At 46.3% G+C, this 12,670-nt stretch overlaps 1 protein-coding gene across 1 annotated transcript in view; it reads right to left on the bottom strand.

Moving 5' to 3' along the window:
- MYO15B (myosin XVB) overlaps positions 1-12,670 on the bottom strand; it is a 721,855-nt gene that overhangs the window by 30,569 nt on the left and 678,616 nt on the right. The window contains exon 42 of the mRNA XM_069654768.1: positions 8,993-9,133. Coding sequence (XP_069510869.1) covers positions 8,993-9,133 — 141 coding nt within the window. The remainder of the gene's footprint in view (positions 1-8,992; positions 9,134-12,670) is intronic.

Below are 12,670 nucleotides of genomic sequence, written 5' to 3' on the forward strand. Positions count from 1 at the left end.
CATACAGATATATAGCGACAGGATGGATATATATGGGATACAGACATATATGGGGAACAGGTAGATAGCATATATAGGGGATACAGATATATGGCAACAACATGGTGAACAGGTGTTGCTGGCATCCACACCCTCCCTAGCATCCGTACCATCCCTAGCATCCGCACCCTCCCTGGCATCCACTCCCTCCCTGGCATCCGCACCGTCCCTTGCATCCGCACCATCCGTGACATCCGCGCCATCCGTGATATCCGTACCATCAGTGACATCTGCATCATCAGTGACATCCGCACCATCCGCACCATCTGTAACATCTGCACCATCCGCAATAACCGCAACATCCGCACCATCCGTAACATCCGCACCATCTGTAACATCCGCACCATCTGTAACATCTGCACCATCCGTAACATCCGCATCATCTGTAACATCCGCACCATCCACACCATACGTAACATCCATCCGCACCATACGTAACATCCACACCATCCATCCACTCATCTGTTCCTTCCGTTCTGTCCACTCCATCCGTCCGCTCCATCCACCCCATCCGTTCCAACTACTCCATCTGCTCCATCCACTCCATTTACTCCTTTATTTTCTCTACTCGATTAGCTCTGACATTCTGTTTACTGTGTCCATTCACTTTGTTTACTCCATCCATCGACTCCATTCACTCCAATCATTCCCTCCAATCTGTCAATTCTGTCCTTTCATGTGGGTGAGCACCAGGTGGGACAGCTATGTTGTGTGTTTTGTTGTTCGGTTGTTGGGGTGTTTGGACATGATTTGGGTGGTCATCGGGTTTGAGGGAAGAGCCACGTTTTAGTAGTCTTCGGTGATTCGGATGTGGGGTGGAAGCGAGTTCCATAGAGTGGGGGCCAAGGCTGAGAACGAGGATTCTCCTATCCTGACTGAGTTGGTGGTTGGTATCACTAAAAGGAGGGCAGAGCTTGATCTTAGAGTGCACAGTGGGTGGTAGGGTGGTAGGGTTTTAGCTTGTCTTGCAGGTATAGAGGGTCGGTCTTGTGCACTGCTTGGTGGGTGATGCATAGGGTTTTGAAAGTGGCCCTTCATCTAACTGGGAGCCAGTGGAGGGTTCTAAGAGCTGGGGAGGTGTGGTCTCTTGGGTCCAGTGCTAGTAGCATTTTGGTGTAGAGTTTTGAGCTCTTTGTAATTTAATGAGGTGGTATGCTCGAACTCCGAGATAAAGGGAGTTAGCGTAGTCCAGTCTCGATATTACAATAGACTGAACAGCGGCAAGTCTGTTAGGAAAGGAGAGGTAGGGAAAAATGCATCTAAGAATTTTGAGGTCGTAGTGACAAGACTTAGATACATTGTTGATTTGGCGAGCGAGGGTTAGGTCAGAGTCCAGAGCGCATCCAAGGTTTTTTACTGTGCCGAGGTGGTGGGTGGATTGCCCATGGATGTTGGCCAAGGTAAAGGGTGGGGGAGAAGCTCAGTGTTGCCGCACACCATGATTTCGGTTTTAGTTGGGTTTAGAAGGAGGTGGTTTGTAGTCATCCAACAATCAATGTCAAGGAGGCAGGCTGTGAGGTCGGGCTGAGAGTTGGAGTCTGAGTTGAGGAGTTTTAGGATTATTTGAGTTTCATCGGCGTAGTGATAGCACAGGATATTGTGCGAGCGGATTATTCCAGGGAGGGTGGACATATAGAGGTTGAACAGGAGAGCCGATAGGCATTCTCCTTGTGGTACTCCAGTATTGACTGGTCGAGCGGCGGAAGCAAAGGTGGAGAGTAGGGTTGTTTCCTGTTGTTGAGGAAGGAAGCTATCCATTTAAGAGCGTTTCCACGGATTCCTCAGGAGTGGAGACAGTCAAGTAGGATTGAGTGGTTAATTTTGTCAAAAGCGGCAGAGAGATCTAGGAGGATTAATGCAGCCCATCCTGCAGAGTCCGCAGTGATCTTAAGATCGTCCCAGATTGAGGTCAGAGTGGTTTCGGTTCTGTGCCGTGGTCTGAAGTGTGATTGTGCGGGGTCCAGGAGGTTGTTGGATTCGACAAATATAATTAATAAAATTATAATGGCTTTCATGACCTGAGAAGGCAGGAAGAAGACCAAACTACAATATGGCCAAAGAAGAAGTGAAAATATTGTGACACAGCCATTCCAGGGCATTAGCCATTTTAGTAGCCATATGCGATAAACGCAAATTCAAAAATGGTAAAAATGTAACTGCTGTCACCAGCTTGTCTTTATAAGCATGTATAAAAGTAACCACAAATCCCATGTGTAAAAAGATATGGGTATAAAAATGTGTCCCCATTGCACATTGTAAGATGCTGTGTGCAATTTAAAAAGACAAGAATTCAAAAGGGAAACAAAGGTTCCCAATACTGATAGTCTGAAGGACTGTTCAGTTTCCCCATAACAAAGGGGCAAGAGAAGTGAAGCTGAAGCCTTCCCTTCCCTTCAAAAAGTCAGGAAAGGAGCAAAACCATAGCTACACGAATGGGGTTCCATAGGAAACTATATAGGGAAAGTTGCAAAAAGAAAATCTTTCCTAACACCATGAAAAAGGATTGTGACCCTGCAATTTTTGCTGCACTGTCCTTTTTGGGGTGCGATCAAGCCTAAAGTGCATACGGGTTTTCTTATGCTGTACTGGCACAACAGAATGGAAAACACATTAGCCCTATGCCTGTACCTGTTGCTTGCCCATGCACTAGCCCTATGCCAACTGTACCTGTTGCTAGCCCTTGCATTAGCCCTATGCCAACTGTACCTTTTGCTAGCCCATGCACTAGCCCTATGCCAACTGTACCTGTTGCTAGCCCTTGCATTAGCCCTATGCCAACTGTACCTTTTGCTAGCCCATGCATTAGCCCTATGCCAACTGTACCTGCTGCCAGCCCATGCATTAGCCCAATGCCTACTGCTGTACCCACCATACCTGCTGCCACCGTCACCAGAAACCTCCCAACCATCATAGTCCCTTGTGGCACACCAACTGCTAGTCCATGCCCAGCTCACCTTCACTCTCAACCCAGGCCACCTACCACCACTCTCCATAAGTGCCATAAGACCCACAGACGTGCCCTCAACCTCGCATTGATCAATGCACGTTCACTCGCGCCCCACGCCTTTCATATTCATGACCTCCTAATAGTCAATAACTTAGATGGATTAGCAATCACAGAAACCTGGCTCCATGCAGCCTCAGGCCCTTCTCTAGTGGCTGCACCGCCTTTATAGCTAAGAAACTCCTGCCCATCAGGCAACTGAACACATCCTTAAATGAAGTCTGTGACATCCTATCTCTAAAACTAACAAACACCCCCACCATCACAATGCACGTCATCTATCGACCTCTGGGCCCCACTGGCACCTTTGAAGAAGACCTCCTCCAAACACTCAGTCACAACCTTAAGCTCTCATCACAAGTAACACTCCTAGGGGATTTTAACCTTGGGTTAGATGACCCCAAAGGCCCAGCTGCTTCCTCCATCGTCAACTCTCTACTCACCCTAGGCTTCTGTCAACGAATCGACAATCCCACACACATTAAAGGACGCACCCTTGATTGGATAGTCAACTTTAACTGCAATATTACCCTATAAAATAACTATGCATGCCCATGATCTGAACATCACATAATCTCCTTTGCCATCCAAGTAAATAAACCTCCCAAAGCTCCCACCAAACGATTACCGCCCTCCATGGCCCGGAAACTCAAAAAAAATACCAAAGAAAACATTCTTCCCTTTTTGGATGAACTCAAATTGGACTCCTCTTGCTCATCAGATCCTCAAGTCTTAGCTCAGCTCTACATCAACACACTAACTGACGCTGTGAACACCATCGCCCCTCTAACCAACAAGAAGGTCAAACCCTCTGCCCACGTCAACGCATAGAATTCCCAAGAGCTCCACGACCTCAGATCAAAGAAAAGAACAGCAGCAACTTGCTGGAAAAACTCCCCAACAGACACCTCGCAACAGGAATTTATCACCTTGGCCAAACAATACAAACACGCCATCACAGAGGCAAAAGCCTCCTTGTATAACGCTAGAATTACCAATGCCAACTAGTACACACGCGTGAGCTATTCGCCATCCTCAGAGAACTGGAACCTCCCATCCCTCAAGCCTCATTGGAGAAGAAAGACCTTGCCTGGTGCACCACTATACAAAACACCATGTTGCAAAAAAATGGCATGCTACAGAGGAAAATAGCCATCAAACAAGCCAACACTAAAAACACACCTAAAAACACCAGTCTCGGGAGGATAGCTCAGGGGCAACGTGCTCACCTTGGAAGCAAGACGACACGGAACACCACAGGTTCGATCCCCGGGTCCGCGTTTAGAAACCTCTGGGTAATTAAGCATGTTATAAATAACCAATATCATATCACTACTAGCCCAAGTATCATTAGTGAACTTTCTGACACCCCTCAGTTCACTTTTCTTAATATATGCACGCTTGACACACTGCATATCCTGAAAAGCCTCAAACCCTCGAGATGTAAAGGAGACGAATGCCCAGCCCCCATGATCAAAGACTGTGCAGAAGTAACGGCTCCCTTCATCACAACTTTCATCAAGGCTTCATTCTCAACAGGGATAGTCCCATCCCTGCTGAAAGAAGCCTGGGTCCTACCACTATTAAAAAAACTGTCACTAGACCCTGCCATCCCAAATAACTATAGACCTATCACCACAGTCCCTTTCCTCCTCAAAATCTTAGACAGAGCTGCAAATATCCAGATTCAACACCATCTAGAATCTAACAAAATCCTAGGTGTCATACAATCTGGATTACGTCCTGGCCATGGCACAGAGTCAGCACTAAGGAATGTAAAAAAAAGAATTGACATTAGAAACAATGTAAAACGGGCTCTGCTCCTCCTCTTATAGGCATCTGCAGCCTTTGACAGTATTTTATGACACATCTCACCTTTGCAGCCGCCTTCTCACACGAAGCAGCAGCATGTATCTCCTCCTTCCTTGACGGTCGAGTGATGAAAGTATTCTCAGACCAAGCTAGCGCAGCACCCGCTCCCATCAACTGTGGAGTACCCCAAGGCTCTTGTGTCTCTCCCACCCTGTATAACATCTTTACCAAGCCACTTTTCAACCTCTTAGACACGCAGGACATCATTACACTAACTACGCAGATGATACACAAATCTTCCTCCCACTATCAGGTAACTATTCTCAAGACTCTGCTTTTCTAAACACCACATACACCGCCATCCAGGCATGGATGGTAACCCATGGCCTTTGGCTTAACGGTGAAAAGATGGAAATACTTCTGGTTGGTCCAGCATCACTCTTAAACAAACTGAGGGCGGATTACACTGAGTTCAACATAGACGGCACTAGGATCACAGTATCGCCAGCAGTGAAGACCCTTGGGGATTACTTACACGCTACTCTCTCCCGTCAAATCAATGCCATATCCTCATCTGCAGCTTATGCCACTAAGTTGCTCATCGCAGCCAGACCATATCTATCGAAAATAATGCCCTTCGAGCGGCACTGAATTTTCCCAAACACCACCATATATCCGAGGCCAGGAAAGCAGCACATTGGCTCCTGATACATCAAAGAACCCTCTTCAAGACACTCACCATCACCCACAGATGCATTTCCAAAGTGGCCCCACCCAGCTCAGAAAATTGTTCCCCACCTAACTGGCAGGCCCATTAGAACACCCTACACCCACAGGCTGATCCAACCCAAATTCAAACGAACCGGAGCAGGAGGAGCAAGCTTCCCCATCCTTGCTGCAAAACATTGGAACACACTCCACAAACTCTAAGGGCCAAAAACTCCTATTGGGCCTTTCGAAAAAGACTAAATACCTGGCTGTTCACCTGAACTAATTGACGTGAGCCATCACTGCCTACATCAGTAGTCCCCGGTATGGCAACAGTACTGTCTATGCCTCTGAATGAAGTCTATGTTAAATGTTTCATAAGTTTAATTATTTATGTACCAAAAACTCCCCAGCGATGGGACACATGTAACTGGATCGTTGCGCCCTGAGGGCTTGTGTGTAATATACAAATGCAAAAAATAAATAAATAAAGGGACAGCAGAGATGGAGCGCAAAGCAGACAGCATTATTGAAGGTGTGTGATGAAGGTGAAATGACAGGCCTGTGGGTGTCTTTGAATAGTTTAAACCCTAGCTGGCTGGGGATGCTCATGCATGCCACTCTTTGTCACCTGGGATTTGCAGAAGGGTGTTCCATAATCCAATAGGCAAAGGAACTGCCTTGCGAGGCTGGGAGGTTAGCCTGACTGTCTGTCGATTCCTGGAACCAAGGCACAGGGGTCGACGTCGATGCTGGGGAAGACCGATTATCATGTACCTTTGCGAGCCTTCCAGGACCAATGTGGCAGAATCAACAAATCAACCCACTGCTTTCAACAGTGATGCTGTTTAACAGTACCATGCTAGATTGGAGCACTGGAAAAAGTGTCACCTGAAGACTGGTCACCCTTGCAGGATTTCCAGAGTGGGCGCCCACAGGTTTTTACTAGCTCTACTTTCCAGCCCAGCCTCCCTCACTCACCTAAGTGAGGGGAAGACTTGTCCTCTGGCGAACTTTCATGCCCGTGAGGCAAAGTCTGTCATTATCTGAAGACTTCTCCGTAGATTAAGTTTTGCTCTGTGAAGGACCCATGTCCGGATAAGTGTCAACAAGACTATAGAGTTCTGGGAGAAAGATGGTTTCAACCCCAAGCCATCTGGGCATTCCCAAACATGAAACATCTCATTGGAAGTGCAAGACCCTGCTTGCGGTGCTCGTGTTTGGGGAACCTGAGTTCACACCTGGACTATGAAGCCTGGAATGTAACTTTAGTCTGATTTGACTCTGAATTAAGTGGAGGATTATGCGTTGGATGTGACCTGGTCTGGTTTCAATTAAGAGAAGAGTGATCACACTGTGATTGTTGTGCAACATGACTGTCGGGTGACTGTTTCCAATGCAGTTGACGCAGTAACTCCAGGTTATCCACTGAAAACCTCTTGTGGCATAGAACATACGCCTTCACCCCACAGCACTACAGCGTCAGTTGCCAGAGCAGATCAAAAAATATCATGCCAGGAGTTGAAAGAGAACTGCTAGAAAAAGAGGCCCCTTGAAATGCTCAGGCCTGAGCGAGCCAGTTTGTAATCCGCACCAATTGATTGACAAAATAAAAAAGACCAGTTCTGTGCAGGAGAAAAGCGTGGCCCTTCTCCCTGCAGAAGCAAGCCAAGGCAAGGCAGTCTCTCTTCATCCATCATATTGTCAGTGAGTTGCCCAATTAGCACCAATGAAGTAGAAACGTTTCCATGGATGTGGTCTAGCAATTCAAGATGGACTGTCCCATTTTAGCTGATCTGAACATGGGGTTCGGGTTCCCCTCCATGTTGTCAGACAGGTTAAGGAACGATGCAATGGAAAACTACGCAGCTGAATGTTGGTTAGGAATGCAGAGATTGGAGGAAGGTTGAAGGCGTAGACGATGCTCTGTCTCTGTGCAGACCTTACAGCATTTGCTCTCTGAATACTCAGGTTTGACTTTTCCCAGGAAGGTCATTTTGGGCAAATGTATTGATGGTCTAAGATTCAACCTTTGGGACTTCCTAGCATGTTCACCCAGACTGTTGCTCAAGGTCATTGTGTACTGCTCTGTATTCTATTGAAATTGTAAATGGAAGAATTTACTTTTCTTATTTCATATGTTCATTTTATTGTAAATAGGTAACAATTGAATTGATTTAATGTCATAACTGTGTTAAGGCCTATTCATTTCGGCTACAAGTCACTACAAAAATAAAAAATATCCATCACAGGTTTTTTTTCATTGAAGTGCCCTCTAGGTTAGTGGAACCCCCAGACATGGGACCCTTGGGCTGTACCTAAAGATCCAAATCCCTCCAAACTGTCGCCCAGCAAAGCTGAAGCGTGCAATGCTTGCCTGTGCTCCTGTTTAGGTTGGATGTGTCCTAGCAATCTGGACTGGAATCTATACTTTTGTGGTGGGAACACCACTGAATTGCACGTGTTTCCCCTTCTGCAATGGCACAAGGGGGCGAAATTGGGGAAAGGATGGAGCGAAAAGCAAGCAAAACAATCCTCAGTGGTTTTGATTGATTCAATGATTCCATGCATCACGTTTTGATTGGAACGATTAATCAATTTTGCATTGAGGGGAAGTACCTAGGGCTGTGATAGTAGAAAGGCCTGTATGTATACAGAGCCGGCAACTGTGAGGCTTCTAGGATTCCTACCCGATAATACTACATTATCCCATGAAGATGAATGGAGAATATTGACATAAGAGTACAACGAAAGGCCGAAGCCTTTTATCCATGTATTGCATCTGGACCGGTGGCAGAGAATTATTCCAAGCTTATGAATCTGGGTAGGAGCTGGAGTTCACTCAAGCAAAGGGAACAGAATGGGAAGATGGCTGCATACACTGAGGCGTGTAGGGGGACAGCCGGAACAGGAACACATGCAGCCAGAACCAGGAGGCAGTGTGGAACAGGAGTGCATGCAGGCAAGACCAGGCAGTAACATGAGCAAAGAAGTAGATGCAGCCATGCACGGAAGGCGACATGGGCACAGGATGGTAGGCAACCGCCCCCTGGAAGCAATGTGGGAACAAGACTACATGCTGTACCAGACCGGGAAATCATAAAATCGGTAATAGCTGGAAGGTTTAGAATGAGCCTTAACTGCTGCCTCTCGGAAGACCTCCAGACCATCGTTCTTTAGCCTGCCAAGCCATTACAGAAAGGATCAACATTTGGCTTGGTACCAGACCAAGTAGGCAGTCCTGGCATACAGTGAGAACAAGTGGAATGTGTGTAAGAAGATCCACGTAGCCAGACACAGGAGGCAATCTGGCATCGGGGCCCCATCCAACAAGGCTAAGTGTTCAACATGGATCCCGGAGGACTTATCTCAGACCCCTTAAAGTTCACAACAATCTACACCCAACCCCCCATTATAAATTCCAATCACCTGATGCAGCTCGAACCAGATGCTTTTGGGCTTGCTGGTGGTACCGTAATTCACCTCCACACCCGGGAGCGTAGCGCTGTCCATGGGCCGCAGAGTTTTCATGGTTTGAACGTCCATCAGAGGAATAGAGAGATAGGGCTTCTGTGAAAGGAAAGTGGCAGACTGAGAAATCTGGAACACAAATCTTTCCAAAAATGTCAATCTCTAATCTCTGCATTTTATCATCAATTAACCACCTTTAGAAAAAGTCCTGGGGGGCTTAGGGGATTGGTCAGGTCCACAAATCAATGCGTTCTTTGACTCATGCAAGGCAACATACTGTGCCACGCTCGTAACCTGCACATTTATGCTACACAAATGTTTCTGTTTCACTCGGATCCAAGGTTACAAAACACCTGGTATTAACATGCAAGCTATCTAAGCAGGAGGACTGTGGGCATATTCAAAGGCTGCACTGGCTGGAGAGACAGGAGACAGGAGCATAGCATTCACGTCTATAGTAGTAACTGGATTTCAGGTGTTTATGTATGTGTTTTTGTACGAGACAGCATACAATAAATCTATATGTATATATTTATGAAAGTGTGTTTGTATTTTCAGGGCTGGCTCCTGACCCATAACAGTTGGTGGGCTGAAATGATGGGGTCTGGCCCTGTGCTAGTACAGGCGATTTCGGGAGATTGCCGATTTTGTGACTTTTCCCAAAATAAGAAGTTATGACACAGCACAACAGACACAAGGCTATAGCAGCCCCCCAGGGTACCGTTAGTAAAGATATAAAGAGAGGGGATGATGTGAAACATCTCTTGAAAAACTTTCATTCATTCAGCCAACTCCAAATAAGGGCATACTCTATTACGAAACCATTGGCCCTTCGTGCCTCTTTCGTGCCATAGTACATACTATCAAAGGGTGATCTATTCCCAGAGAAGGGCATGTACTTTGTTGTAATATTTTGTGGAGTTTGGGCATCTGCTATTTCAGCCGTCTGCGTGTTGGAGGTCGTGCGAGATGCGCTCTTCCTCCAGACTCGGCGATCACACCGGCCTCAGGATCAAGTCAGGAAGTTGGCACCACAGAAGGGCATTCACTCTCTGATTTCCAAAGGGGGCATGATTTCACTGGCTCACAAGAGTGAAGTGAATTGGGAGCCTTCATACTAATTTTCCTGTTTCCAAAGGAAATTATTGTAGAGTTTACACCTCATTGGAACTTTCACCTAGGTCCTAACCCTGCTACAGTCTCTTCTTCATGGGAAACGGGTGACAGGCTAGTACATTTGGGGGTATTTTCAGCAATTCCAGTTGGACATTCAATAAGTTGACATCATCCTGCGTTGATTTGGTTGGCGTATGAATTTGGAGAAATCAACCATACACCTGTCCCAGGTACTGGAATAGGATGATACCTCACTCTATATCTACTGCGATGGTTGTTCTTGCCACACAATCATCTATTCAAGCGTGATTCATGAATTTCCTTACTGCTGTGTCCACCCCAGATCTTTCCTGGTTGAGATTACAGGGTGATTTGTAAGCTACTGCATTTATGTTTGCATGGGGCTCGGGGCACCTGAAGCCCTTGCTTTCACATCTTCTACACCCTTGGTCTACAGGATACATGAACTATCTTGGTGTGATCCCTGTGACCCCCTCACCTTCCCCCAATAACTGCCTAGAGCTTTTGTGGTGATTTCATCTGAGCAATGTCTTTGCAGGCATCTTGTTCAACACACCGACACCACTGATACTTACCAAAGCCACCAGACTTCTGGGCTGTGGGCCACCTTGGGCATACCCAAACCATAGGAACTCTGAGCGAATGGGGACCACCTGTACACCTTCAAACATTGTGAATTGTCAGTAGCCCTATGAGCTGTGCTATTGTTTTCAATGGAATAGCAGGCCTCTGCATTGCTAGTCAACAGACAATTTAGTGACCAACTGTGACTTCAACAGACAATGGGAAAACATATTTGACCATCTTGCCTCTGTAACTGATAAAATCATGACTTGGGCAGAATTCGGCCGGTTTACTCGAGCTGCTTACATTCCTCAGGGGATGTAGCCGTGTAAACACAAGCATTCATCTTGTTTCAGCTAAAGTTTGAGGGGCCAGTTTTAGGCCCCTTTGCCTTGAGTGGCAATACTCATCTTACCTTACTCGCTACTTGCAAGAGGAATCCACTGGCTGGAGGACTCAAAGCTTTATCTCTCGCTTGATCACTGGGGTTGCTCTTTGCATTCTCCCCCTCCTCCATTTTCATACATCAGGCTGCTTCTGAAGATAAGGAAGCATGGTGCCCTAGTAATCCTGGCAGCTTAGCTGGGAAATAGAAATCATGCTTTTCACTACTTCTGCAACTATCCAGGAGAAGATGTTTTCACTCTCTCTCCCTCTGATTACCTCTCCCCTTTGTGTTCATTTGTCTTTCACTTCTCCGTAGGTTGAAAGAGGTTGGAGACTTGGTTACTTACTGGAGGGAGAGGAGCAAAATGTAGAATTAATAGGTAGACAGTTGAGGTTTCTAACACCATCCACCAGCCTTGGTGGGACGCAACTCAAATAATATGTTACATTTTGAGGACCTTGGGGAGCTTGCATTCAAATTAGGCCCTTTCCAGCATCAAATGCCACCATCTTTCCATTTTGTCTTTTCTAAGGAATGGGGTCCTGCTAGTGGTTGTTATTGTAGGTGTCAGCTTGTTGCTAGACAGGCTTACAGTGACCCTTAAGGGGGATATTTTTGTATTGTATTGTATGTAATTACTGTATCCCATGTAACCAAGACATTGTCTGTAACAAGCGCCACGATGCCCCCGGGCTGCCGTGCGCTCTACAAATCTGAATAAATAAATAAATAAATAAATATAGACTATATGGATGCATATGCTTCCTATCTTTATGACGGTTATGAATTCTAACACCTCCTTTTCCCACTTGGGAGCTGTGTCCTGTTTTGGGATGTCTTCAAGGTCCTCCTTTCGATCATCTTAATTAGGTGCCTCTTAACCATCTGTTCTGTAAGGTCATCCTCTAATGTCAGTAAATTAATTTAGGAAAATTGAGGATATGGTGTATCCGCTTTGCTATAAACCTTTCTTGGGGTTTCTACAACCAGTACTTGTCTTTGGGGTTCTATGTGATATTTCCGAATACTAAAAGCTGCATTGCAAAAAGGCATTATTTTGGCCGGTTTGGTGACGCCTTCAATATTCTGAACATCTCACTATTTCAGTAGGGGTCTCCGCCCCGAACCTCCATGCCAACCGATCCCCTGCCCTCACAACTTAAAACAGGGGGAATCTTCCTTTTCTCCCTCACCCGACAAATACATTATACCCAAACCCCCCCTCCCATCACAGAGACACACAAAACGTATTTGCTCACCCGTCCTCTCTTTCATGCCTCAAAGACTCTTCCTCGAACCCCACACAAAAGATTTTTTCGCTCAGGAACATCTTTTAACATTCTCAGACTTCAGACTCCTGTAGTCATTTCTTCAGTTTAGCTTTGGAGCCAAGAATCCCTTGTAGAAGTACATCTGACTGAAGATCTGAAGAAGACGCCTGAAGAGGCCTGGCATCCCTGCCTGCATCTGGCTCGATGAAGCCCTGTTGGACTACCTGATCTGTGAGGGCCCTGTGCTGTGCTTCAACTCCTGGACTGGCACCAACC

This window comes from Ambystoma mexicanum, chromosome 3q (genome assembly GCF_040938575.1).
Source record: "Ambystoma mexicanum isolate Mex_15411 chromosome 3q, UKY_AmexF1_1, whole genome shotgun sequence".
Lineage (NCBI taxonomy): Eukaryota > Metazoa > Chordata > Amphibia > Caudata > Ambystomatidae > Ambystoma > Ambystoma mexicanum.